The sequence below is a fragment of the Procambarus clarkii genome, chromosome 43 (genome assembly GCF_040958095.1).
Source record: "Procambarus clarkii isolate CNS0578487 chromosome 43, FALCON_Pclarkii_2.0, whole genome shotgun sequence".
NCBI lineage: Eukaryota > Metazoa > Arthropoda > Malacostraca > Decapoda > Cambaridae > Procambarus > Procambarus clarkii.
In genome coordinates, this window is record NC_091192.1 from 37,065,435 (window position 1) to 37,092,661 (window position 27,227).

Here is a 27,227-nt window from a genome sequence, read left to right on the forward strand (position 1 = left end):
CAATGCATAATGCCAACTATTATCACATGATCATCTAATGTAGAAATATATACAACTTTTACACACAATACAGTATGAGCATTCATTGTATCACCTTCAAAGTAACAAGGGGTCAATCATCACACATTACCTTTAAGGTTAACTAGAAAGATTCATTCAATATATCACCTTCAAGGTAACCAGTACTCCCTCCTTACACGACTCATTAATGTGGTGCAGCTAATATAATACGAGGTACAGCTGCAAACTTTCCTCTCTCTTATACTCCAACAACAAGAAATTTTATATAAACATAAGTCTATGAAAGCACTCTTAAAGCAATAAAACTCAGCACTCTCACTTTTGATTGTGAAAGATTTACCTAAAGTGATAATGTTGAGCGATCACATTTTAGACAGAGCACCATTCATTCCAATGCCACATACACATACCTGGTGCCCTACTGCCCTGGCAGCTCCAACACACAGGTTAATTATTGCCAACCTGGCTCTGTAGTTCCCGAGCTGCTGTTGCACGTTTATGCCGAAGACTCTGTCTGGGTCGAAGAACTTTTCACTTCAGAATCATCGTCACTTGGTGGAGAATCAGGAGGCCCTGGAAGCCGTAGTCTTGGTGGGACTAATGACTTTGACAGAGGCCTACAGGAACCACTTGAGCCATTGTTTTGACCTTCAGCACTTGGGCTGAAGTTGCACACAGACTTTACTCGTTCGCTGCTTTCATCCGCAGGCTCAGATACAGGTCGGCCGGGAGTGCTACTCATATTTATATTTTGTCTGGGGCCAGACCTAGATGGTGAAGACACGTATATGTTGTGTTGAGTGTTAGGTCGTACTGGAGTGGTGACATACACATTCTGATGAGTACTGACATACAAATTTTGATGAGATGTAGACACTGGAGATGTTACGTATATATTTTGGTGAGTGCCAGAGCCTGGGCCACTCACATATAAATTCTGGAAAGAAGTGGATCCAGATGGAGAGGTTACATACAGGTTTTGGTGAGAGTTGGGCTGAACTGGCATTATTACATGCACACTGTGGTGTGCAGCAGTCCCAATGGAGCTGCCAACATGAATATTTCTTTGGGTCTTATATTCGTGACTGGACACACACTGATTTTGCTGGCTTCCACCTTCACTGCTCTTTCCCGGTAATTCCTGCAATGAAACAGCTGGAGAAGTGGACTTGTTATTTGCTTGTGTAACTCCAGGCGAGGCAGCAGCCTGACCAACCGTAAACATGACATGGGTTTCAATGCTAGCACAGGAGGTGGCCATGTCACTAAAGTTGTGGTGTGGGGCTGTCTGCTGATCAGTCTGGTGGGGAGAGGGAAGATTTGGCATTTGATACACCGACTGTTCTGGAGGACTGCCACACAGAGAGTATGAACCAGGCTCAAACACCGGTGGGTACTCCATGCCAGGGTAATGAGGAAGGATCTGAAAATAAAAACAACAAAATAAAGCATGCTTTTCTAGGCAGCCTCAGTAGTTCCTTGGTACATTAACTTTGGTATCACAGGCCTCTACACTTGCCAGGAACAGGAAGCCTAAACTTATGCTTATTCAGGTACTCCTAGGACAACTACTGACTTTCCCCAGGTTGCAACCTACAACATTTACCTAACTCCAGGGTACCTATTTTATTGCTGGGTAAATAGAAGTAATCATGTGAAAGGAAACGTGTCCAATCGTTTCTGTCTGGCCTGGGGAGTGAAACCGAGTCCATCGGTTGTTAACTGAGGACGTAAACCACTGTGCTACAGAGCCCCTAATATAGACATAAAATATAGTCAAAGATCAGGTCCAAAGATAGGGAAAGAAATGTAGAACAGACCAGTATGTGTTGGCACAATTGGAGAACACTGCATGAACATCAGAAGTCATGCCTGTTCAAGTATCTCGTGCCAAATATGAGAAATATAGCCGGAACAAAAGTGGATGCTTTCAAGAGACAAAAGGATAAAATCGAAGATCCTGAGTAACAAATTTACTTAGCTTTTATGATAGAGCCACAGAGATGGTCGAGTGGACCGTGTTTATCTGGACCTAAAAAGCTTTAGACAGTCTCACACAAGAGGCTGTTCTGGAAACTGGAACATGCTGGAGAGGTGATGGAGATTTCTGACATGGATGAGAATTTGTTTAACTAACAGACAGATGAAGGCAGTAATCAGAAACAATGTATCTGACTGGAGGAGTGTTACTAGCGGAGTACCACAGAATTCACCTCTTGCACCAGTAATGTTCATTGTCTACATAAACGTTGCGAGTGGCATGATCTTTCCGCTCTAAATCCATGTTGGCCTGGGTTGTGAAGGTCATTGGTTTCCATGAAACTGGTGACCCAACTCCTGATCACTCTCTTAAATACTTTTATTATGTGGGATGTTAGTGCAACCGTTCTATAATTCTTTGCCAATGCTTTACTCTCTTCCTTGTGTAGAGGAAGTCATAGATTCAAGCTAAGGAAATAAAGGTGCAAAAAAATAATGGAAAGTTTTCTTTTGCAAAAAGAGTGGCAGACGGTAGTAACAAGTTAAGTGAGGTGGTGGTGGAGACCAAAACTGTCAGTAGTTTCAAAGCATCATATGATGAAGAATACTGGGAAGACGGGACACCACGACCGTAGCTCTCATCCTGTAACTACACTTAGGTACAGTAATTACCATTACACAGACAAATGCACAAACATATGTAAATCATCATTGGAGTTGTTTTAGATGTACACCCAAAATACCCAATTTACAATGCAACACCTACTTTTTGGTTGCGCAGCTTGGTGGGAGTTGAAGTCTTCCCCACCAAGCTATGTGGGAAATTTGCTATTGGGTAAGTAACTGTAGTTGATATGCTAGACACGCTGCTTGACCCGGGAGACAACACAGCAGCAGGTTGGTTCGTGGGCGTAGGCGACGAAGGAGGCGTTGAAAAAAATATGTCGCGAGGAGACAAGACACTCGGTGTTCTTCTCTGTTTTCCAATCATGGACACTCCCATAGCAGGCTGCAAAGAAACAACACACGTAATGCCAGTAAAGCAACACTTTACAATAGGTTATGAAAGAATAATTCTTCTGAATACAATTTTGAATAGAGTATGGATTAGCATCATTGCATGGTGAATAACACTTCTAGCCTAAGCTGGGTGAATGGAATTCAAAATGAAAGGAAGTAATCAGTGAATCAGTTAGGTGTGTAAGATGTACTTAGAGTATAGTAGAACCTGAAATCCAAACCTCCCTATAACGGATCTCCCTAAACAATGAACCAAAATCAGCCATTTGACCTTCCTCTGAATTTCGAACGTCAGAAAAATGTGCAGATACTGGAGAGGGGCCCCTGTGAAATTTGCATTATTAGGTTTAAGTAATCTCTTGCAGCTCATTTTTCAAAAAGTTATGAAATTGGTTATGAAACCATATCTCCCACAGATATAGGGAGGTAGGGTAGGCTCAGACCAAATTATTTATTGGAATGAGTTCCCAAGATATTTAGTAGAAAATCTTGAGTTAAAGCATTTGTGACATGAGAAAGTCGATGGGCCGGGTTCATTTACACTATTTATGTGGTCTTGGTCATATCTTGAAAGAGACTAAAGGGACTGGATCCTGAAAAGTACTGGCAATAAGTGAAATCATTTTATTCAAGTTCTTCTAGTAGTTGTCCATTATATGATAGGAATGGCAACAGGATTTGTGATTCATCAGTCAAATTGCATGAATATATACATGTATGTAAACATAAACATGGGCATTTTTAACACTAGGCCTTTTATATGATTTGGCCACAGTAATAACCTTACCTTCAAAGGTGTCCGAATAGTTTCCGACTCTTCAGCATGTGTCCTGATGGTTAAACTTGGAACAAGCTTTGTACTCGTGTTATGGGCTTGTGCCGGGGAGTTAGGCGATGTGTAAGGCAGAGAGGAGATGGACACACGTGACTGGGAAGAGGACGAGTACTGAGAGAGACTGGAGGTAGACCGGGTACAACAAGAGGAGGGAGATGAGGAACTTGCCACGAGTGTGGAACTGCTAGCAGAGGGAGAAGAGGTGGGAAGAGTACGTTCACTTGGCGACAGGAATTTTGTTCTTGGAGGCACTTCTGGTCGAGGTGTACCGAGCATCCCACTGTTACTTATTTGTTGTGGCTTTTTGGTGGGAGTTGCTGCTCCCTGCACCCACTGCTCCGTGAAGTAGCGTGAAGAGACCGACGATATCTCTGGACCTGCTGCTGCTGCTGGCTTGCTATCTTCTCTGCTGTTGTCTAGAATTACTTGTCCACTGCTGGGATCCAAAGCTAATTCAAATGCAGCTCTCATAGAATCATTTCTATTACGAAGCTGAGGAGGGTGATAGAGAGCAGCACGTTTCAAACGATCTGGTATGAGAACCTCTCCAGAACCAGTTCGTGATCTTCCATCCCTTTTCTCCGGAGACGAACGTAAATTTGCACGTGGTCTGGAATTATCGTTGCGAAGGGAGTTGATCCACAGCTTTTCTGGAGAACCCTCACGGTATTCCTCTGAAGCAAGCAAACTACTGGTTGAGCCATGTGAACTACGAGTTGGTGTGTGAAGAGGCGATATAGGAGGAGAAAGAGCTCTTGGATGCGACCAAGCCAAGCAGTCAAGCGAACCTCTTCTTGGCGATCTTGACCTCACTGGAGACTCTCCGCCAATACTCCCACGCCTCCCACTAACTTCAAATTTTGAAGGACTACAACGACCGCTGGGTGGGGGAGTACCATTCCACCTACCATTACCAACTTTACTTGGGCTACTTCGGGTGTCCAGGTCAACAGAAGAAGGTCTCACTGGAGAGTGTTGACTACTAGCACGGGTCGGAAGCATGTAATGTGGACGCTGGCGATTACCCACAGTAGAAAATTCCTGTAAACTACTACGCCCATCATCTGCAGAACGTTGCTCTAAGTTGGGTATGCAGTAATCAGTGCTCTCTGGAAGAGGCCCTGTGCTACCTTCCTGTGATACTTTCACATCTACTCTCTTCAGTTCAGCATCCTGCTGCAGTTCAAGTTGCTCTTCATGCTGCTGCTTCTTATATTGCTTTTGCTGATCCTGGCCATTTGGTGTGCCTCTGCTCGTTGCCTGTCGTCGCCGCTCCAAGGTGAAAGGAGCTGGCAGCTGCCGCAAGCGATCACGAAGGCTGTTCTTCCTCGTAACTCGTCGGCCAGAACTCCCTTCAGTACTAGTTATATCTGCCTGGCCACCACTGTCTTCAGTTTTATTAACCCCTCGCAAATCACCCGTGGATGTGCTACGACTGCTGCTCTCACTCACACGCCTGAAAATGTATTAAGTACAGTTTTAATAATAATAATAATTAATAATAATAATAATAATAATAATTTTTATTTAGGTAAGGTACATACATAAAGAGATTTTACAAAGTTTGTTGGCTTTATAGATAGAGCTAGTACATACAATGCCTAAAGCCACTATTACGCAAAGCGTTTCGGGCAGGAACGCTTTCGGGCATTAATGAAGATTAATGTGTTACATAAGAAAAACTTGAAATTTCTTTGTCACCAACAGCAATAATAGTGATGAATTTGTTAAGTTTAAATTGCATTTGCAAGGTCATTCCACAATAAACATTAAATATATTGAAAATTAATATCATCTATATGAATAAAAGGCAGACAATGACAAATATAAACAAAATTCAAAGTATGAGGAATATTCCTACTATTAAAAATGACTAATTGTGCAGTTATCTGAATCAAAGCTACAGGAATCAACAGATTCTAAAGGCAATGTTAAATCTTTTGAGTTGGAGATCATCAAGAACCGAGGCAAAACAATCATAATGCAGATACCATAATAATTTGGTATCACCGAATACCAAAAGTGACATGTCTCTTACCTATAACTGCGGAAAGATGCTGTGGGTACAGGTTGGTTCATTGGATCCCTCGAAGGCTGCAGGAACCGTAGTCCTTGACTCTTACTAGAACCAAGGCCAGCCAAGGAGCTGAGGGACGTCCCACGACCCTGGCTGCCTCGGGATGGACTGGCCGAACCTCCTCGCCACACTCCCCCAGCGGCCTCCTTGCTTGGTGACGTCCTACAAAAAAACCAGCGTTGAATGTAATGAAATGCCATTTTCTGGGTGAGACCCGGAGGCTTCCCGGAGCTATACCAGGCTGATATGCTAATGTCCGACTTTGGCATCAGTCATGTGTATGGAGTTCTTAGGGCCTACCGGGGACCACGGCCAGAACCTGGCCCCCTCAGAGAGGCAAGGGGAGCAATGGCCTATAGAAACCCCCGGGTGCTTGGAAGCATTCTATGTTTGCCATCGACCGGGTCAAGCATCCAGAAAGGTAAGCATCCCAAAACAAACCCCTAATCTGGGGGGGGGGGAGCTGTGCAGACCGCGGTGACGTGTGACGTCATTATAATTTGCTTGTTTTCTGTTGGGGAGTTCTATCCACTAGTTCGGCTTTTGGTAGCAATTTTATCCAGAATAGGGGTTTGTTTTGGGATGCTTACCTTTCTGGATGCTTGACCCAGTCGATGGCAGACGTAGAATGCTTTCAACCACACGGGGGTTTCCATAGGTCATTGCTCCCCTTGCCTCTCTGAGGGTACCAGGTTCTGGCTATGGTCCTCAGTAGGCCCTAAGAACTCCATACACATGACTGATGCCAAAGTCTGACATTAGCATATCAGCCTGGTATAGCTCCGGGGAGCCGACGGGGCTCCCCCCAGAAATACACAATTTCAACCATAGAAACACAAGTACAGTACAATGGGGAAAATACAAACAATATATACCATATATAAATTACTGTACCATGATGCCCCTACCTGACTTGAGCTGTCTAAAATTCCCCCTTCTCCAACACGACTTTACCTGTCTACCTCCCCATTTGATCTACCTTACTTGACCTATCAGCCTTCCCCTAACTTACATCAGCTCACCTCAAATTGGTGCCTAAGGATGGGTGACTACTCACCAACAGAAACACTAGACAACTGAAGTTAACGTAGGAGAGGTATAAAGATACCCGAGGAACTGGATGTACCACAAGCAGTAGGCCCAGACCAGATATCACCATGGAAACTGAAGGAAGCTGCTGGGAGCTTGTACTACCCATTCACTATAGTGTTCAACATTTCAATAGAGATGGGAGAGCTACTGGAAATCTGGAAAAAGCCAAATGGTTCATGGGGACAGACAAATACTGAACTATGGACTGGTGGCATTAGCATGCATTCCATGCAATATTCTAGAAAAAGTCATCAGAAAAAGGATTGTAGAACACATGGGGTATAACTTTTATAACAAGGAAACAACACTTCTTCAGAGAAGGAAAATCATGCTTAACTGCCACACTGCGCAGAGCACCTGGAGGAAATAAATCGGGGGTGCGCAGAGCGCCTGGGGACGCTCGTATTTTTAGTGTAGGATTCAAAACTCCCGCGGCTACATTGGGTTCACATCATCTTCCTCGGGGCCCTAGTAAACGGATGCCATTAAAAAAAAATTAAAGTTACAAAATATGTATGTAACTGGTATTATTTAACGATGATAGTATTACAGAAAACCCGTGACTGTGATAAAAATGACCAGAATTCTGATAATAGCAGGATTGTGGTGTAAATTAGCGCTGTGCGTAGTATGGAATGCACAGTGGGAGGAGCAATCTTTGCAAGTAAGGGAAGGAGCGACAGCTAACTCTGTGTAGCGACCTCTGTTTAATCACTGTGATGCGCTGAGTTCATTGTAATTACCTAAGTGTAGTTACAGGATGAGAGCTACACTCGTGATGCTCCGTCTACCGAGCGCTGTCATATAATGCTTTGAAACTACCGACGGTTTTGGCCTCCACCACCTTCTCGCATAACTTCTTCCACTCTGTTTGCGAAAGTGAATTTTCTTATATTTCTTCGGCATCTTTGTTTAGTTAGTTTAAATCTATGACTTCTTGTTTTGAAGTTCCAGGTCTCGGGAAATCTTCCCTATCAATTTTGTCAATTCCTGTTACTATTTTATAAGTAGTGATCATATCACCTCTTTTCTTGTCTTCTAGTTTTGGCATATTTAATGCCTCTAACCTCTCCTCGTAGCTCTTGCCCTTCAGTTCTGGGAGCCACTTAGTAGCATGTCTTTGCACTTTTTCCAGTTTGTTGATGTGCTTCTTAAGATATGGGCATCACACAACCGCTGCATATTCTAGCTTTGGCCTAACAAAGGTTGTGAACAATTTCATTAGTATTTCCCCATCCATGTATTTAAAAGCAATTCTGAAGTTAGAAAGCGTGGCATAGGCTCCTCGCACAACGTTCTTTATGTGGTCCTCAGGTGATAGTTTTCTATCTAGAACCACCCCGGTGGTTCTTGATAGAACCACCGGGGTGGGAACCACCGGGTATGGGAGCCGGTCGGCCGAGCGGACACCACGCTGGACTTGTGATCCTGTGGTCCTGGGTTCGATCCCAGGCGCCGGCGAGAAACAATGGGCAGAGTTTCTTTCACCCTATGCCCCTGTTACCTAGCAGTAAATAGGTACCTGGGTGTTAGTCAGCTGTCACGGGCTGCTTCCTGGGGGTGGAGGCCTGGTCGAGGACCGGGCCGCGGGGACACTAAAGCCCCGAAATCATCTCAAGATAACCTCAAGATAACCCCTAGATCTCTTTCTTTATCAGAATTCTTTAAAGATTTCTCACATAATATATAGGTTGCGTGGGGTCTATGTTCTCCTATTCCACATTCCATAACATGGCATTTATTCAAATTAAATTCCATTTGCCAAGTGGTGTTCATATACTTATTTTGTCCAGGTCTTCTTGAAGGGCATGACAATCATATAAGTTTCTTATACTTCCTATTATCTTAGCATCATCAGCAAACATGTTCATATAATTCTGTATACCAACTGGTAGATCATTTATGTAGACAATAAACATCACTGGTGCAAGAACTGAACCTGTGGTACTCCACTTGTGACATTTCTCCAGTCCAATACATTGCCTCTGATTACTGCCCTCATTTTTCTATCAGTTATTAAATTTTTCGTTCAAGTTAGAAGCTTACCTGTCACCCCTCCAATATTTTCCAGTTTCCAGAACAACCTCTTATGTGGAACTCTGTCAAAAGCCTTTTTTAGGTCCAGACAGATGCAGTCAACCCAACCATCTCTTTCCTGTAAAACCTCTGTGGCTCGATCATAGAAACTGAGTAAATTCGATACACAGGATCTTCCAGATCGAAAACCATACTGTCTGTCTGATATTATATCATTTCCCTCCAGGTGTTCTACCCATTTAGCTTTTATTATTTTTTCCCATATTTTGACTATTACACTTGTCAATGATACAGGTCTATAATTGAGGGGATCTTCCCTGCTTCCACTTTTGTAGATTGGAAATATGTTAGCCTTTTTCCACACATCTGCTACAATTCCTGTAAACAGGGATGTCTGAAAAATCAGCTGAAGTGGAATGCTGAGCTCAGGTGCACATTCTCTCAGAACCCATGGTGAAACTATCTGGGGCCAACTGCTTTGTTCTTATTTAGCTCCTTGAGCATTTGTTTCACTTCGTCTCTAGACACCTATGTGCTCTATGCTGTTCTCTGGCATTCTTATTGTGTCTGGTTCTCTGAAGATCTCATTTTGTACAAACACACTTTGGAACTTTTTGCTTAATGTTTCACACATTTCCTTTTCATTTTCTGTGTATCTGTCCTCCATTTTCAACCTCTGAATATTATCCTTTACCTGCAGCTTGCTTTTAATGAATTTATAGAAAAGGCCTGGATCTGATTTACATTTGTCTGCTACAGTGTATACCGTTCTCAAAGTTCCTCTCTGCCTCTCTCCATTCTGATGTGAAATTGTTTCTTGAATCTTTGTATTGCTGGTATGTTTGGGGGTTTGGTCTCTTTTTTTAATGATTCCATTTTTGTGTTTTGATCTTTGGCCCTCTCGCAATTTCTGTTGAACCATCCCTGTTTCCTAGGTCTGCATGTCTGTTTTGGTATGAATGTTTGTGTGCCTTCATCGTATATTTTGCAAAATTTGGCATACACCTCTTGATACATTGCCTCTGATTACTGCCCTCATTTTTTTGAAAGCACAGGGTACGTAAGGAGTCGGTAACCCGTTGAGTTGCTTAGCCAGTCTGTATGTGGGGTGTGGGTATCTGGCTGATGATTGGCCGAAGTGGGTTTCCAGGCTTGTGGGTCTTGACATTTCCATAGGCATACCCAGGTTTATATTCCCCAACAACTTTTGGCAGGTGGAGTCCGGATTTCTTGGCATTCACAGTTTCGATCAATCTGTTTACCTCCGTTTTCAATTCGGCTGTAGTGTCCTTCGTTACCCCTTGGAATTTAGTTTGGTCAGAGAGTATGAGGTCATCCCCTACAGATAAAAATCAGAAAATACAATTGATAATTTATTATTAAACCAAAAAAACGGCCAATCTACTCATGAAAAACTCACCAGACACCAAGCAGAACGCTCTGAAGGAGACCAACGTCTGCAGGCGATGAGTCACAATAACGTGGCTAAAGTATGTTGACCAGACCACACACTAGAAGGTGAAGGGACGACGACGTTTCGGTCCATCCTGGACCATTCTCAAGTCGATTGTGAATGGTCCAGGACGGACCGAAACGTCGTCGTCCCTTCACCTTCAAGTGTGTGGTCTGGTCAACGAGACCGTCATCGTCTATGCCTTTAAATGCCCATTTGGGGACTGTAAGCCCCAAAGAACTCAGTATATAGGCAAGACAACAACATCTCTTTCTAGGCGACTAACAATGCATAAGCAACAGGGAGCCATCAAGGAACACAATCTCTTTTCACAACCAGACCATCACCAGAGAAATCTTAACAAACAACACAGAAATCATCGATAGGTACGGCGGTAGCAGGCGGCTTGACATAAGCGAGGCACTACACATCAAAAAGTCAACACCAGCAATCAACAGCCAATTAATGCATAACTATATTCTACCTACTTCAAGACCCCGAACCAATACGGAAGCAGCAAGAGGAAGTATGGGCCAATAGACCTTGTGCAGTTACAGGCATACCTCAGAATACGAGTTTAATCCGTTCCTGGAGACGCCTCGCCTTCCGAAAACTCGCATTCCGAAGTTAATTTCCCCATAAGAAATAAAGGGAAATGAATTAATCCGTTCCTGACTACCCCAAAAACCCCACATCAAACTAAATTTTTATACCTAATTTACCTAATTCATCTAAATAAACCTACAAAACTGTGTTCCAGTTATTACTTACCTTGCTGTCGAGTGCTGTAGGCGTATGGAAGATGGTGAGGAGGGGGGAGGAGGAGAGGAGTTACTGTTTGGAAGGGAAGTCCCCTTCCATAATCACATCACATAACCCCATGCCTTGTAACACTATGGATACCACTTCTCTTTCTAAATTTTTCAAACCAGCCCCTGCTTGCCTTAAACTCTTTCTTATCTGTATCACTCGTTGCAGGGGTATTCTTTAGAAGGTCTTCGTGCAACACCCTGGCTTTCTCACAAATAATGGCCTCCGAAACACTATCTCCCCTTAACTCCTTGTCGTGTATCCAAATTAATAACAACTTTTCCACTTCTTCAAGTATTTGGGGTCTTTGTGCCGTTAATGTTCTTACTCCTTTTGCCACTTTAGCACCCATAATCTTATTTTTCTTCTTAAGTATAGTGCATATTGTTGATGTGGCTTTGTTGTACTGCCTACAAAGTTCAACAACACGTGTACCGTTCTCATGCTTCCGAATGATCTCTTGTTTCTCCTCTATTGTCATCCTCACATGAGCTTTCTGGCCTTTATCCTTACCACTGGCTTTCTTGGGACCCATGGTGAGATATATAATAACAAATTGTATAGACAAATCACCAAAAATCCAACAAAACACTGAAAATCCGCGAGAAGAATTGATGTGGGGGTAGTCACTGAGCGCGAGACAATGGTAAACTGAGGGGCGGAGGGGCGACGATCGCCGAACCACCACGCGCTAGGTCGGCCTGTACGCGTATCAACAAACTCGCGTCCTGAAGTAACCCTCGCCTTCTGAGACAAATTTTTGGAGTAAATATTGCTCGCCTTCCGAAAACCTCGCATACAGGGACAATCGCATTCCGAGGTACCACTGTACTTCCATTCATATGTTCACTTATCCAATTTATACCCATTGTTTCGTGATATGTCTTGTGTTTCTCACCTCACCCAAAACTTTTGTACCATATCACCTCATCCAATGGAGTACAAGTACGAAGAATTTGTGTGTAAATTAAGTCTTTGAAAATGTAAAACGAATTACGAAATGCGTTCAGGCGTCAGACAATTACAAAAATGAATTTCTGAGAATTTTTATTTTTATTACCACTGACAGTGAAGAAAACCTAAGAAATATTGAGAAGATTCATGTTAGAATTATTAATCTTACCTTTTCAGTCATATTCAACAACATATGTTTACAAGAAAGACTGCTACCAAAATATAATAGTACATGTGTACACACACATACACGTGAAAAGAAAATTACAAGCCGCCGACCAGTGGGCAGAGAGCACCATGCCGGCCAGGGGAAGAAGGCACAAAACTGCATTAAAAGGCCCACCTCGACAACAAAACCTCAAAGTCCCAGCACGACCACAACACGTGCCAAGACCCAAAAAGATCAGTCTGCAAGCCAGGAAGACCCCGGAACCCCAGAAGGCAGAACCAGGTCACACACGAGGAAACAGCCCCCTGAACCCACAAAGGGGGACAAAGAGGAAGAAACCTCCAGAACGAAACCAAAGAACCCAAAGGAACCCAGAATCGAACCAGGGGGAGCCCAAACCACCACACTTGCCGGCGTAGATACACCACAAAGGCAAAGCACAGCCCCCAGACAGAACCCCCAGGGAAATGGTCTAAACAGATCGAAAACCCAGGGACAAGGTGTGGGAGCAAGCATAACAGATAGGGACACCCGAGCCGCCGAGGCAAGCGCATTAGATACAAGCCCGGAACCAAGCTCTTCCACATCCTCCTCGAGCCAGTCCGAGGACAACTTCAGCACCAGCAGGAAAAAGAAGCGCAAGACCAAAGCCAAATGCCCACAGGTGTGCAAATCCTCGGTCATCAGGGACGCCGAAAGGGAGGGAAACTGCAGCTGCCCGATATCACGAGGAAGCATGAAGGCAAACAAGCACACATTGAGGTCCTCAAACTGGCCCCCCAGGTACACCTGAACGACTTGCCACTTGTGCAGAATACCCCTGTTGAAAAGCAGAGGTGCAACAGGTACTCTGAGAGTGAACTCTATCAACATCAGAGGCCCGAGACTGTTCAACACGCTTCCACTACACATAAGGGGCATAACTGGCCGACCCCTCACAGTGTTCAAGAGAGAACTGGATAAGCACCTCCAAAGGATACCTGATCAATCGGGCTGTGATTCATACATCAGGCTGCGAGCAGCCGCATCCAACAGACTGGTTGATCAGTCCAGCAACCAGGAGGCCTGGTCGACGACCGGGCCACGGGGACGCTAAGCCCCGGAAGCACCTCAAGGTAACCTCAAGGTAACCTCAAGGTATCCCCCTCCCCCCAACGAAATGAAAGGGCAGTCTGCCAGCCAGGAAGACTCCGGCACCTCGTAATGCACCCAGTAAGGAAAAGAAAAGCCAAACTCAAAAGAACAAGAATCCATTATCAAGGTTTAATGCGGGTGTCACGGTAAAATCTCTAGGAAGAGATTCGGCCTGCTCCATCACCTATTCTACCCGTTACCACTCTACATACACAAGTACTGCAGCCAAAAGAACAACAACTACAACTACTTCCAGACGTCTAGACAATACCACCAGTCTACCTACCCCACGGCCCATCACCCTCCTCGCACCTGGCGATGCCCCGGAAGCTCACGCCACCCGAAACAAGCAGTTTAATTCATTTTAATAAGAGCCGGTTAATAGTTAAAGAAGTCACCAGCGCCATCTGCCTGGCCGTCATTGTGTATATATAGGGCTGCCTAGCCCACTACGTTTCAGATTACTCCTGGGTGCTCAACTGAATAGACCCATTAACACATCTCAGTGTGGTAACGGATTTAGTCAGCCTAGCTCACAATATTCCTGCACCATATTTTATTTGCACATTAACGTAACGTAAATTTGATTACTCATCTTGTTTGTTTTGCACACTTTGTATTAGAGACAAGCCTGGATATTTTTGTAATTTGTTTAATTTCATTTTTCTATCAAAGTAAAGTATTTTTAAATGTTTTTTCCCTCTACTTTATCCTACAGTTTACCTCACTGTGAAGACAACTTGCAGTTTACTTTTTTTTACTTTTTTTTTTTTTACTATTTTATTTGCTTTATGTAACTGGCATTACAGAGACTGCACGACCACCCACTTGGCAAAGACAAGCAAAGACTGTCTTTGCACGACCACCCAGTTTGGCAAAGACATTCCTAGCATACAGAGCCTGGTTGATACCTGGTTGATACCTGGTTGATGGGGTTCTGGGAGTTCTTCTACTCCCCAAGCCCGGCCCGAGGCCAGGCTCGACTTGTGAGAGTTTGGTCCACCAGGCTGTTGCTTGGAGCGGCCCGCAGGCCCACATACCCACCACAGCCCGGTTGGTCCGGCACTCCTTGGAGGAATAAATCTAGTTTCCTCTTGAAAATGTCCACTGTTGTTCCGGCAATATTTCTTATGCTTGCTGGGAGGACGTTGAACAACCGCGGACCTCTGATGTTTATACAGTGTTCTCTGATTGTGCCTATGGCACCTCTGCTCTTCATTGGTTCTATTCTACATTTTCTTCCATGTCGTTCACTCCAGTACGTTGTTATTTTACTGTGTAGATTTGGTACTTGGCCCTCCAGTATCTTCCAGGTGTATATTATTTGATATCTCTCTCGTCTTCTTTCTAGTGAATACATTTGGAGGGCTTTGAGACGATCCCAATAATTTAGGTGCTTTATTGCGTCTATGCGTGCCGTATATGTTCTCTGTATTCCCTCTATTTCAGCAATCTCTCCTGCTTTGAAGGGGGAAGTGAGTACTGAGCAGTACTCAAGACGGGACAACACAAGTGCCTTGAAGAGTACAACCATTGTGATGGGATCCCTGGATTTGAAAGTTCTCGTAATCCATCCTATCATTTTTCTGGCTGTCGCAATATTTGCTTGGTTATGCTCCTTAAACGTTAGGTCGTCCGACATTATTATTCCCAAATCCTTTACATGCTGTTTTCCTACTATGGGTACATTTGATTGTGTTTTGTACTCTGTATTATGTTTAAGGTCCTCATTTTTACCGTACCTGAGTACCTGGAATTTATCACTGTTAAACATCATGTTATTTTCTGATGCCCAGTCGAAAACTTTATTAATATCAGCTTGAAGTTTTTCAATGTCCTCAGCCGAGGTAATTTTCATACTGATTTTTGTGTCATCTGCAAAGGATGATACGAAGCTGTGACTTGTATTTTTGTCTATATCTGATATGAGAATAAGGAAAAGCAGTGGTGCAAGGACTGTACCCTGAGGTACAGAGCTTTTCACTGCACTTGGACTAGATTTTATATGGTTGACAGTTACTCGCTGAGTCCTGTTTGACAGAAAACTGAGTATCCAGCGTCCTACTTTACCGGTTATTCCCATTGACTTCATTTTGTGTGCTATCACGCCATGGTCACATTTATCGAAGGCCTTTGCGAAGTCCGTGTATATCACATCAGCATTCTGTTTCTCTTCTAATGCCTCAGTGACTTTGTCGTAGTGCTCAAGTAGCTGTGAGAGGCACGATCTTCCCGCTCGAAATCCATGTTGGCCTGGGTTATGAAGGTCATTGGTCTCCATGAAATTGGTGACCTGACTCCTAATCACTCTCTCAAATACTTTTATGATGTGCGATGTTAGTGCAACTGGTCTATAATTTTTTGCCAATGCTTTGCTCCCTCCTTTGTGTAGAGGGGCTATGTCTGCTACTTTAAGTGCATCTGGTATCTCCCCCGTGTCCAAGCTCTTCCTCCACACTATACTGAGTGCCTGTGCTACCGGCACTTTGCATTTCTTTATAAATATTGAATTCCATGAGTCTGGACCTGGGGCCGAGTGCATGGGCATGTTTTCAATTTCTTTTTCAAAATTTAGTGCGCTCGTGTTTATATCAGTTATATTTACCGGGGTTTGAATATCCCGCATAAAGAAAATGTCTGGATCTTCCACCTTCATGTTGTTTATTGGAGTGCTAAACATGTCCTCATACTGCTTTTTTAGGATTTCACTAATTTCTTTGTCATCCTCCGTGTATGAACCTTCACTTGTACGAATAGGTCCAATACTGGCAGTGGTTTTTGCTTTTGATTTCGCATATGAGAAGAAATATTTTGGATTTTTCTTTATTTCCTGAATTGCTTTCTGTTCTAACTGCCTTTCTTCAGTTTCATATGAGTGTTTCAATTTCCGCTCGATTTCTTCAATCTCCCTATTTAAATTATTCCTTCTTTGACGGGAAATTCGTGTCTGCATAAGCAGTTCCGTTATTTTTTTCCTGCGTTTATAGTGTCGTCTGCGTTCTCTTTCTACGTTAGATCTCTTTCTGGCTTTCCTCAAAGGAACATGTTTCAGACAGACTTGATACGCTTCTGAAGTAAGTTTTTCTATTCCTTCTGTAGGACTTGTATTATTTAGAACAGTTCCCCATGGAATGTTTGTAAGTTCCCTGTTTATTATCTCCCAGTCTATCCTTTTATTATTAAAATTGAATTTACTGAATAGCCCCTCTCGCTTTATCAACGTTTTAGGTCTATTCTGAGTATTGATGGTCGTTTGCACTTCAATGAGTTTGTGATCTGAGTATGTTCAGCCCATTCAGAACCCAGTATTGCACCATGCTCCTACACCCAGGCTCACTTATACGAAGACCTTTCAAATACACAGACTAAAATTTTTGCCACAGCTGGAAAGTGTGCAATAGGCCAACGTGATTGCATAGTTTGTAAAACCACACAAGCGAGACCACAGGAACAAACAGGTGCAAACATGGTGTGAAGCGTGTGCCATCCTGTTGTGTGCTGTCAATTGCTTCAACGACTACCACTGTCTCCAGGACTTCTAAATGTGCAATGAAGGTGCAAAAACCTGTAAATATTGAGTGTGTGTGTGTGTGTGTGTGTGTGTGTGTGTGTGTGTGTGTGTGTGTGTGTGTGTGTGTGTGTGTGTGTGTGTGTGTGTGTGTGTGTGTATGTATATATGTATGTATGTATGTATATATATATATATATATATGTCGTACCTAGTAGCCAGAACTCACTTCTCAGCCTACTATTCAAGGCCCGATTTGCCTAATAAGCCAAGTTTTCCTGAATTAATATATTTACTATAATTTTTTTCTTATGAAATGATAAAGCAACCCTTTTCTCTATGTATGAGGTCAATTTTTTTTATTGGAGTTAAAATTAACGTAGATATATGACCGAACCTAACCAACCCTACCTAACCTAACCTAACCTATATTTATAGGTAAGGTTAGGTTAGGTAGCCAAAAAAAGCTAGGTTAGGTTAGGTTAGGTAGGTTAGGTAGACGAAAAAACATTAATCCATTAAAACTTGGCTTATTACGCAAATCGGGCCTTGAATAGTAAGCTGAGAAGTGCGTTCTGGCTATTAGGTACGACATACATATATACATATACATATACATATATATATATATATATATATATATATATATATATATATATACATATATATATATATATATATATATATATATATATATATATATATATATATATATATATATATATATATATATATATATATATATATATATATATATATATATATATATATATATATATATATATATATATATATATATATATATATATATATATATATATATATATATATATATATATATATATATATATATATATATATATATATATATATATATATATATATATATATATATATATATATATATATATATATATATATATATATATATATATATATATATATATATATATATATATATATATATATATATATATATATATATATATATATATATATATATATATATATATATATGTCGTACCTAGTAGCCAGAACGCACTTCTCGGCCTACTATGCGAGGCTACTATGATAAAGCTACTCATTTCATTGTGTATGAGGTCAATTTTGTTTTATTGGATTTAAAATTAACGTAGATATTTGACCGAACCTAACCAACCCTATCTAACCTAACCTAACCTATCTTTATAGGTTAGGTTAGGTTAGGTAGCCGAAAAAGTTAGGTTAGGTTAGGTTAGGTAGGTTAGGTTGCCGAAAAACAATTAATTCATGAAAACTTGGCTTATTAGGCAAATCGGGCCTTGCATAGTAGGCTGAGAAGTGCGTTCTGGCTACTAGGTACGACATATATATATATATATATATATATATATATATATATATATATATATATATATATATATATATATATATATATATATATATATATATATATGTATATATATATATATATATATATATATATATATATATATATATATATATATATATATATATATATATTGATTACAAATCTGAATACATATTTTATATGGTATAATAGAAAACATTTGTGCGCACATAATTGTGACACTAATTTGCAAGTGTAAATTGAATGTATGCAAGTTGTATTGTAATTCAACATCAAGTAACATTATATGGAACACAATTAGTGAATATGGAACACAATTAGTGAAAAGAATTGTGGTAAAATGCGCCCACACTGTAAATAATGCCACGAAAATAAATTCATGGTAACTCTGGCTGCTTGAAGACTGCGCGCGACACCTCCGGGACGCACATTGCATGAGCATGCATGTTGGGTGTGACGTCATCGCTCAACTTGTTGGCTCATTTACGTCATTGGTAAGTACAATTAATTTTTTTCTCATGGTCAAGGAACACAATTTAACAGAATTATGAGGTGGTTTTTTTTGTGCCTATGGGTGTTGAAGGCCAAATAGCCCAGAGCAGCTTAGGGGTTAAGGGAGTGCACCACAATGGTTAACAAGCTTGATTGAATTCTATGATAGTCACCAAAATAAGACAAGTGAAGGAAGGATGGGTAGACCGCATCTTACTAGACTGCTGAAAAAATACTGATACAGTTCCTCACAAATGACTAACACACAAGATGGAGAGACTAGTAGGGATAAGAGTAAAGGCACTGGACTCGGCACCAGTGTGTTCGAGACACAGGAAACAAAGGTTCATATAGAAGATACGTTAGGCTGCAGAAGAGACGAAAGTGGTGTTCCACAGTGCTCTTTCCTAAGACAATTACTTTTTTAAATTATATAACTGACTTCAAAGAGGGCAGCCAATGGAAAGGCTACCAGAAGAGCAGCTTACAATATCAAGGTCACATCATCATCATCATCATCATGTCTGTCTATACCGTAACCAAAACACTTGCTACTATTCAGCGGGATGACAAGACTATATACATCCTCATCATCCCATGGACTAGTGAAAGTAATGGACCAACATGGTCATACCTGGACTGAGAAGACTGTGGCGACCGTCGTGAAGGAGATGATCGCTCCTCAAGTTCTTCGTCAGTTTCACTGTAGTAGACCTCTTCCCCTGCAATATAGTAAAGTACTGACTTGCGTGCTCCTTAGCATTACAGTAGTTATGGCAGGATCATATTTAGGATTTTGGGGCCCTCAATGCCTGGTAATAAAACAGTGTTGAATGTAATGAAACGCCATTTCCTGGGTGAGCCCCGAAGGCTTCGTGGAGCTATCGGACTGATATGTGAATATTAGTCTGGGGTACTAGTCAATGGAGTTCAGCCTACCGGGGATCACGAGCCAGAACCTGGCCCCCCTCAGAGTGGCACAGGGAGCAATAACCTCTGGAAAATGCCTTAGTGGTTGGGGGATACTGTATTCCTAATCTGCCATCAACCAGGGATAGGCACCCAGAAAGTTAGGCATAATAAAACAAATCCACTTGGTAAGAAAGTTGCAACTGAAGACCAAACAGGGAGGCAGAACTCCCAGAACTCTCAAGGAAACAAGCAAACCTCCCCCCTGGGAGGGGGGAAGGGGGAGCCCCAGACCCCCATACTGGCTGCTCCAACCCCCAGTTCTGGCTTGTGGTCCCCGATAGGCCCACAGAACTCCATACACATGACAGATGTCAAAGCCTGACATTAGCATATCAGCCTAGTAAGCTACGGGGAGCCGAAGAGGCTCCCCTCAGAAAAAACTCCCACAAAACACAAGCACACACTCTCAGGCACATGTAAGCAAACAAACTGCATCTGCCCTGACGGCTAGGTGGGGAAGCAACCCGCAGAAAAGAAAATGACTACCAAAACAAAAGGAGAGACGGCTGACAACAGAGCCGAAATCATGCCAGCAAATGCGGGAAATTAGAAAAACACCCCCATTCAGAAGGCACCAAGACCAAGCAGGGGCAAACAGACCCAGAACTGCTAGTGGGCTCCCCCTACAGCTCCGAGGCAGAGCCGTCCTCCACGCCCTCCATCCCCTGAAGAAAAGGCAGAGTTTAGTGGAAAGACAGCAAAGAAGGGGGCTGCTGGTAGGGCCCAGAAGCCTCAGCAGGAGGAGCACGCTCGAATGCCTCTGTCCCCAACCCTAATGAAGCAGCTCCCAAAGCTGCCCGAGTCGCATCACCAGATAAACCCCACCCCGACCCCGAAACCCTCAGACGTTACGGAGCCAGGAACAGAGGAGGAGGGAGAAGAGCAAACGCTTAACCAAAATGGGGCAGCCTCGGGGTATCTGGGTGGACAACCAATGTAGAGCAACCTAACCTAGCATGCAACGCGGATAACGCCTGTACCCCGCATATCAATGCTATCAGAATGGATAACTGGACAACATGCAGAGATCACAACTCACATGACTCCAGGTCAAAGGTGATGGTGACCCAATAGGCAGCATGACGGAGGCAAAAACAGTGACTGTCACCTTAAGACAAGGGCACACAGCAACCTTCAAACTCGCACAAGGTGAGCTGAAACTCTGAAGACGCATCCACAGGTCCACACAGCCCCGACAGGGTTTTCTAGGGCTCGCAGGCTGACTGCTACGGGAAGCCCAGGCAAAGTGTTGCTAACCAGTTAAGACCCGAGCTAACCGGGGAGGGGGGGTTTGGAAGGAAGAAGAGGCTAAAACTCTGAAATCCCTTGCGACGTGTACAATCACGGGGACTTGGCAGAGGGCCACCACATATTATAAGTGGAACAATAAGCAGACCCCCACCAGGCAAGGAAAACAAAAAAGACAAATCCCACAAAAGTACAACATTCCCAGAGAAAACCTTGACACCCTGTCATGACCTCATGAACCCAGCATCGATGGCCAACCAAAGCCTGGCCAATTTCAATGAAGAATCTAGGGGAATTAATAAAAAAGGCTGGTTACAACAACGCCAGTTTACTGGGGCATATAATTAGGTCACCGTAAAACTAACACATGTACAGAACTGATGCACACTAAAGCTGATACATTCATCAGAAAGAAAAGAGTGTCAATACATAACTCAACTAGTAGTCACATACAACAGTGATCACTCAACTGTCAACTCAACTAGCAAATCAGCTATCCATTTAATGACAAACTCTGTCAACTATCAAATCAGTTAACCCACACATCAGTTAACAACTCAGTAAGAAATCAATAATTAATCGGCTATCATATCAGTAACGGCTAATACATAGGTATAGCTGACACCAGGCTCCAACCCGGTGCAGTGGTACACTATCCTACATAACAGTTGGGAAGGGTGACACGTGAAGGTGGGCAAAGGAATCGGTTACATTCTGTAACACACTAACAATACTCTATAATCCATAGTACCCACAATCACCTACCATCTGACCTACTAATAACTCAATTAGCCTGACAATATAGCATTACTCTTGGACACTTAACATTAAGAATTAAATACACAATAATATACAACCAGAGGACTAGACATGTGCATCTGCCTCTCTGGGAAAATCAGGGGAGTAGTGACCTGCCAGCGGCTTGGACAGCCGAGAACGACTCTGTTGCCAACATGGCAATAAGTTCATACAGATGTACATAATAAAATATAATCTATATACAGCGCTGTAAGGTATTTAATCATATACGTCGATGTGTGTGAAAACATAAGAAGTCAATTGGTACTCCTGCAGGAGATGTTTACCAAGAACATGGTAACTGAATGGGATGGGGGGAGGGGGTGAAGGAAGGGCTACGGAACCCCAGCTGGCCCCAAGGGCGGAGTAAGTGTCGAGCACCAAAACCCTAACACAAGGGTGGTACTCACAAGGCGCTTAGGGAAGGGATAGGGATAGGGATAGGGAAGGATGCCCCTAAGCGTACATAGGCCCGGTACTCTTCAGGACACCTGGCCACTACACATAGGTGTCCTGAACCATGACACCACAGATGACACCATGAAGGTAAACTCTGCTTGGAAACCGAGGCCAGAGATGACGTCCACCCTGGATCACTTTAGCCAACTAACTAAAGTTGCGGAGTAGCTGGCACAGGGGTGGGGGGAGAGCTGCACAGACAAGCGACGCAACAGCGTGGTGTAATGTTTGCTTGTTTCCTTTGAAATTGAGGGAGATCTACCTCTCTGTTCGGCTATTGTTTGCATTTTCTTACCTTGTGGGGTCTGTTTTGTTGTGCCTACCTTTCTGAGTGCCTAACCCCGGTCGATGGCAGATAAGATAAACCCCAACCACAGGGAAGTTTTCCAGGGCCATTGCTCCCTGCACCTCTCTGAAGGGGGCCAGATTCTGGCTCGTGGACCCGGGTAGGCAGAACTCCATTGACTAAAGCCCTGGTCTAATGTACTGTATATTAGCACTATAGCTCCAAGGACCCAATGGGGCTCCCCACAGAAAAGTCATCAACATAGCAAAGCCAGAGAGAGGGACGAGTATCAATAGTGGGAAGAAGCACGTTTTCAAAGTACAGTATTCCATATAGAGAATGGCAAGAACAGGGAGAGAAGGGAACCCATTACGACACCGAAAGTTTGAGAGAAGTATTTTCCGTTTAAAGAGAAGGAGTTTGATCTAATACAGTCTGATCAGTTCGAAGAAAACGTCAGTGGGAAGTGGGAGATGAAGAAGGCACTCAATCGCCTTATGACTAAGGAAAGAAAGAATTTCATTAAGGGGAACATTAGTAAATAGAGTTGACATCAAGAATAAGGGCTGCAGGCGCAGTCTTCCTATGAAGTCCTGAGTGACGAAGGTGGGCAGGAGAAAAAGTGCCAAGGAGATAAGGACAAAGACTATAGAGCTGTCTTAGCTTGAGGTTGAAGGAAGTTTTAAGGCAATCCAAAGGGTTTGAAGTCAGAGGAGCATATGTGCGGGAGTCAGAGAGGAAGACATCAGCTTTCTGAAGGTAGTCCCAGAAGGAAAGATAAGAATAGCGTTGTTAGCTTTCAGGGAGGCAAGGACAAGCTGGGAGGAATGAGGAAGGTGGCAATTTTTAGAAAACTGTCAAGAACAGGGATAAGGATTTCTTCCCATCTCTCTCTCTAAGCACCATCAATGACTTCTTGGACCTGGACAGTTCTTGACAGTTTGTTTTCTAAAAATCACCCCTTCCTCGTCACTACATGAGAAGCATTGTATACTACCTTAGCAAATACCCAGGAGTACACTGCACAATGAAACCATGGTTTCTTAACATTAAAGCAGACCACTTAATTGAGCCTAATCTAGGAAACATTCAAGTGAGGTATCCAAAGTTCCTTAACCATTGTGGGAGCCGGTCAGCCGAGCGGACAGCACACTGGACTTGTGATTCTGTGGTCCTGGGCGACCACAATCCCAGGCGCCGGCGAGAAACAATGGGCAAAAGTTTCTTTCACCCTATGCCCCTGTTACCTAGCAGTAAATAGGTACCTGGGTGTTAGTCAGCTGTCACGGGCTGCTTCCTGGGGGTGGAGGGCTGGTCGAGGACCGGGCCGTGGGGACACTAAAGCCCCGAAAATATCTCAAGATAACCTCAAGATCTCAAGATAACCCCTTAAACTATTAAATCACTATTTACAATTTCCTCCTGTGCTTCAATCATATGTGATTTTCCCATTTAATTTACTTACAAGTACAGTACTATTTTTTGACACATTTAGGTTAATGTGTTCATGTACAGAACCACAAAAACAATAAGAGTGACTTACCTTGCTGTTGGTGTACGTGCTGGTGACGATTCTGGGATGCAAGGGAGGTAATAGCCGAAAGGCCCATCTGACTCATCCATCGGCTCCTCTCCTCACTCGTGTCACAAGCAAAGTAAAACGTGGCTCCGCCTGCAAAAGCCAGTTCAACACCTGTGTTACTGCTGTCCCGGGCCACAAACTTTAAACTGATGGTGGAAACTACTACAAATACAGATGCTCATTATAAAATGATTAATTCCCAGAGGCAAAATAAATATCAATACAACAAAACCCTTGTCCAGCTTGTGAATATTAAGATATGATCCTAGTATATATTTATCAGTCCATCCCCCCCCCCATCTGTCAATCTGTCCATCCCCCTGTCTGTTAATCAGTCCATCTGCCTGTCTGTCAATCAATCTATCCCTTAAACTTGTAAAATATGCTACACATCATACCTAGCACGAAAGACTTCTTGGGTCTCACAATCTCTAACAGATACGGCATCGAGCTGCTTGACTCTCTGGACTCGGTGAGTATTTACTTCAGTCATGAACACGGGGTAAAAGACCTCTGACACCATTAATTCAGAACACGCTTGCACATCCGTGGCACAAACTAGTAAACTGACTTTCACCATTAATGCATATTAGCAGGCAGAAGCAAGCAGAAGCAAGCAGAAGGTTGTCAATCTAACTCAATCTATTCATTTCCCTCTTGATTAACCTTGCCACCTATTTTTCTATCCCCCTATCCATTCCTCAATCTATCCACTTGTCTGTCAGTAATGTGTAGATCATCTTGTGAAATAGTCCTAAAACCCAGCATATTGAAATTATACTTCTACGGTATTTGGAGAGCTGCAATATGTGTAAAGAGTTTCTATGACACCGAAGCCCTCACCGACAAGGTAATAATGTAGCAAATATAAAACCGAGTTATCAATACTGATACAAGAACAAACATGAACTAGTGCCGCTGGTCAACCCAAATACACAAGACACTTTACCCTGGAACTGCAAACATTGTAATGTTCTTTTTCAAATGCAATTTAGTCAAGTATTATCCTAAGTTACCTGAATTTACCTGAGGGCCACTAATATTAGTGACCTCGATGAAGACAGGAAGCCGGTGGCTTGTCACAGGTCCCCCATTTGCCCTGATGATCTTTTCCAGATGTATTTTAAAACACAGCAGATATTTGGCATTTACGGCATCGGCGGGTAGGCGGTTCCACAGGTTTACAACCCTATGGGTGAAAAAGCATCTCTTGTTTTCAGTCCTACACTATGGCTTGTTGAGCTTGAACCCGTTGCTCCTAGTTCGTGTTACCTCTTACGTTTTGAAATTGTCCAGATCAACATCTTCCAAATTGTTCAGCATTTTAAAGGTTTTGATGACATCCGCCCTGTCATGCCTGGTCTGCAGTGTTGTTAGCCCCGAGGCCCTCGACCATTCCTGATACCAGAGTTTCGACATCTCTCGTATGATTTGTGTTGCCCGGTGTTGCACCTTCTCCAGTGCAACTTTCTTTCTGAAGATGAGGCTCAATGCCTGGATGCAATAAACCAGGTGGGGACACAGCAGACTTATTCAATTGAATGATTACCTTGTTTTCCTTAAAGGTAAAGGTACACTCGATTATTCCCAGGGTTTGGCGAGCTTTTTTTTTTTTACTGCCGCTCCCATTTGTTGTGCAACTTTTAGTGAATGATGGATTCTGACTCCAAGGTGCTTTTCTTCATCAATCTGTTGTAAGGTAGTGCTGTTAATTTAGTAGTAGTGATGTGGATTGTTATGCCCCACATGCAAGGTCTTGCATTTATTGATATAATAATGTTTTTATGTTCCTAGTTTCTGCTTATTGCTGAAACCCCTATAAACACTGCCATCCATATGGAGTTTTGGAACTGGGTTTTGATCAAACAATTTTAGAGTAATGAACTTCATTATGTATGTGTAGTAGGAGCCCACTACACTTTCCCTCCACTTAGAGGAGCTGGACATCACTTTTGGCCATCCAGGGCCTTAGAGCAGCCTGGGGGCAGCAATATACAGGAAACTGCAACAAAACATAGTAGACTTGAAGCAAAGTGAAATTCACACTAGTTACTCCATCAATTATCATTCTATTATGCAGGAAGAACTGCATATCTATGGATCATCCGATAAGGTTAGCAGACATCTAGACGTTACTACTGCTAGGCTTAGGCTCGGCTACAAGTACCTCTGGGAGTTTACACCACATGCTCATGTAGACTTGACTAAATGTAAATTCTGTCAGCAGAACTATTCACATACTTTGCATCACAATATATTCAAATCCCCCCCCCACCCCTCAAAAAAATGCAAAATTCTGATATACCTATCAACGGCGTTCGAGAAATATGTAATACTTCATAATGATGTACTGCCGGAAATCCTAGCCAAGTATTCAAAGATTGCTTACTGTAGGTAATGCATGCACATGACTGTGCGGCTGCCACCCAACTGGGTGGGTGCATGGAGTAGGATTAGTAACTAACTCGCCACAAACAAATTGCTTTGGATAGAGACAGTTGTGGGCCACCTCTTGAACCACTTGTAATATTGGTACAGTATATGTATGAAAACAGCTATGTTGTGTGTGTGTGTGTGTATATATTTACTTACACACACACACATCAAAAGCATATTATCAACAGCATATGCAAGGCTGGTTAACATCAGAACTGCCTTTAGAAATCTGCGCAAGGAACCATTCAGATCATTGAATACCACACATATAAGACCAATCCTGGAGTATGAAGCTCCAGCATGGAGTCCATATCTTATCAAGCATAAGATGAAGCTGGAAAAGGTTCAAAGGTAAGCCACCAGACTAATTCCAAAAGTAAGAGTTATGAGTTACGAGGAAAGGCTGCATGAATTGCATCTCATGTCGCTGGAAGACAGAAGAGTTCAGGGAGACATGATTACCACATACAATATTCTCAGGGGAAATTGACAGGGTAGATGAAGACATTATTT

General features: G+C 42.8%; 1 protein-coding gene across 3 annotated transcripts in view; it reads right to left on the minus strand.

The window, feature by feature from the left end:
- Positions 1-370: 370 nt before the first annotated feature.
- The window catches only part of LOC123755796 (connector enhancer of ksr), an 81,836-nt gene continuing 54,979 nt past the window's right edge, over positions 371-27,227 (minus strand). For all 3 annotated transcript variants that reach the window (XM_045738611.2, XM_045738609.2, XM_045738608.2), the window contains 6 exons: positions 24,240-24,368; positions 19,568-19,655; positions 5,895-6,095; positions 3,809-5,312; positions 2,768-3,010; positions 371-1,444 (listed from right to left, as the gene is read on the minus strand). In XM_045738611.2, coding sequence (XP_045594567.2) covers positions 518-1,444; positions 2,768-3,010; positions 3,809-5,312; positions 5,895-6,095; positions 19,568-19,655; positions 24,240-24,368 — 3,092 coding nt within the window. In that variant the 3' untranslated portion in view covers positions 371-517. The remainder of the gene's footprint in view (positions 1,445-2,767; positions 3,011-3,808; positions 5,313-5,894; positions 6,096-19,567; positions 19,656-24,239; positions 24,369-27,227) is intronic.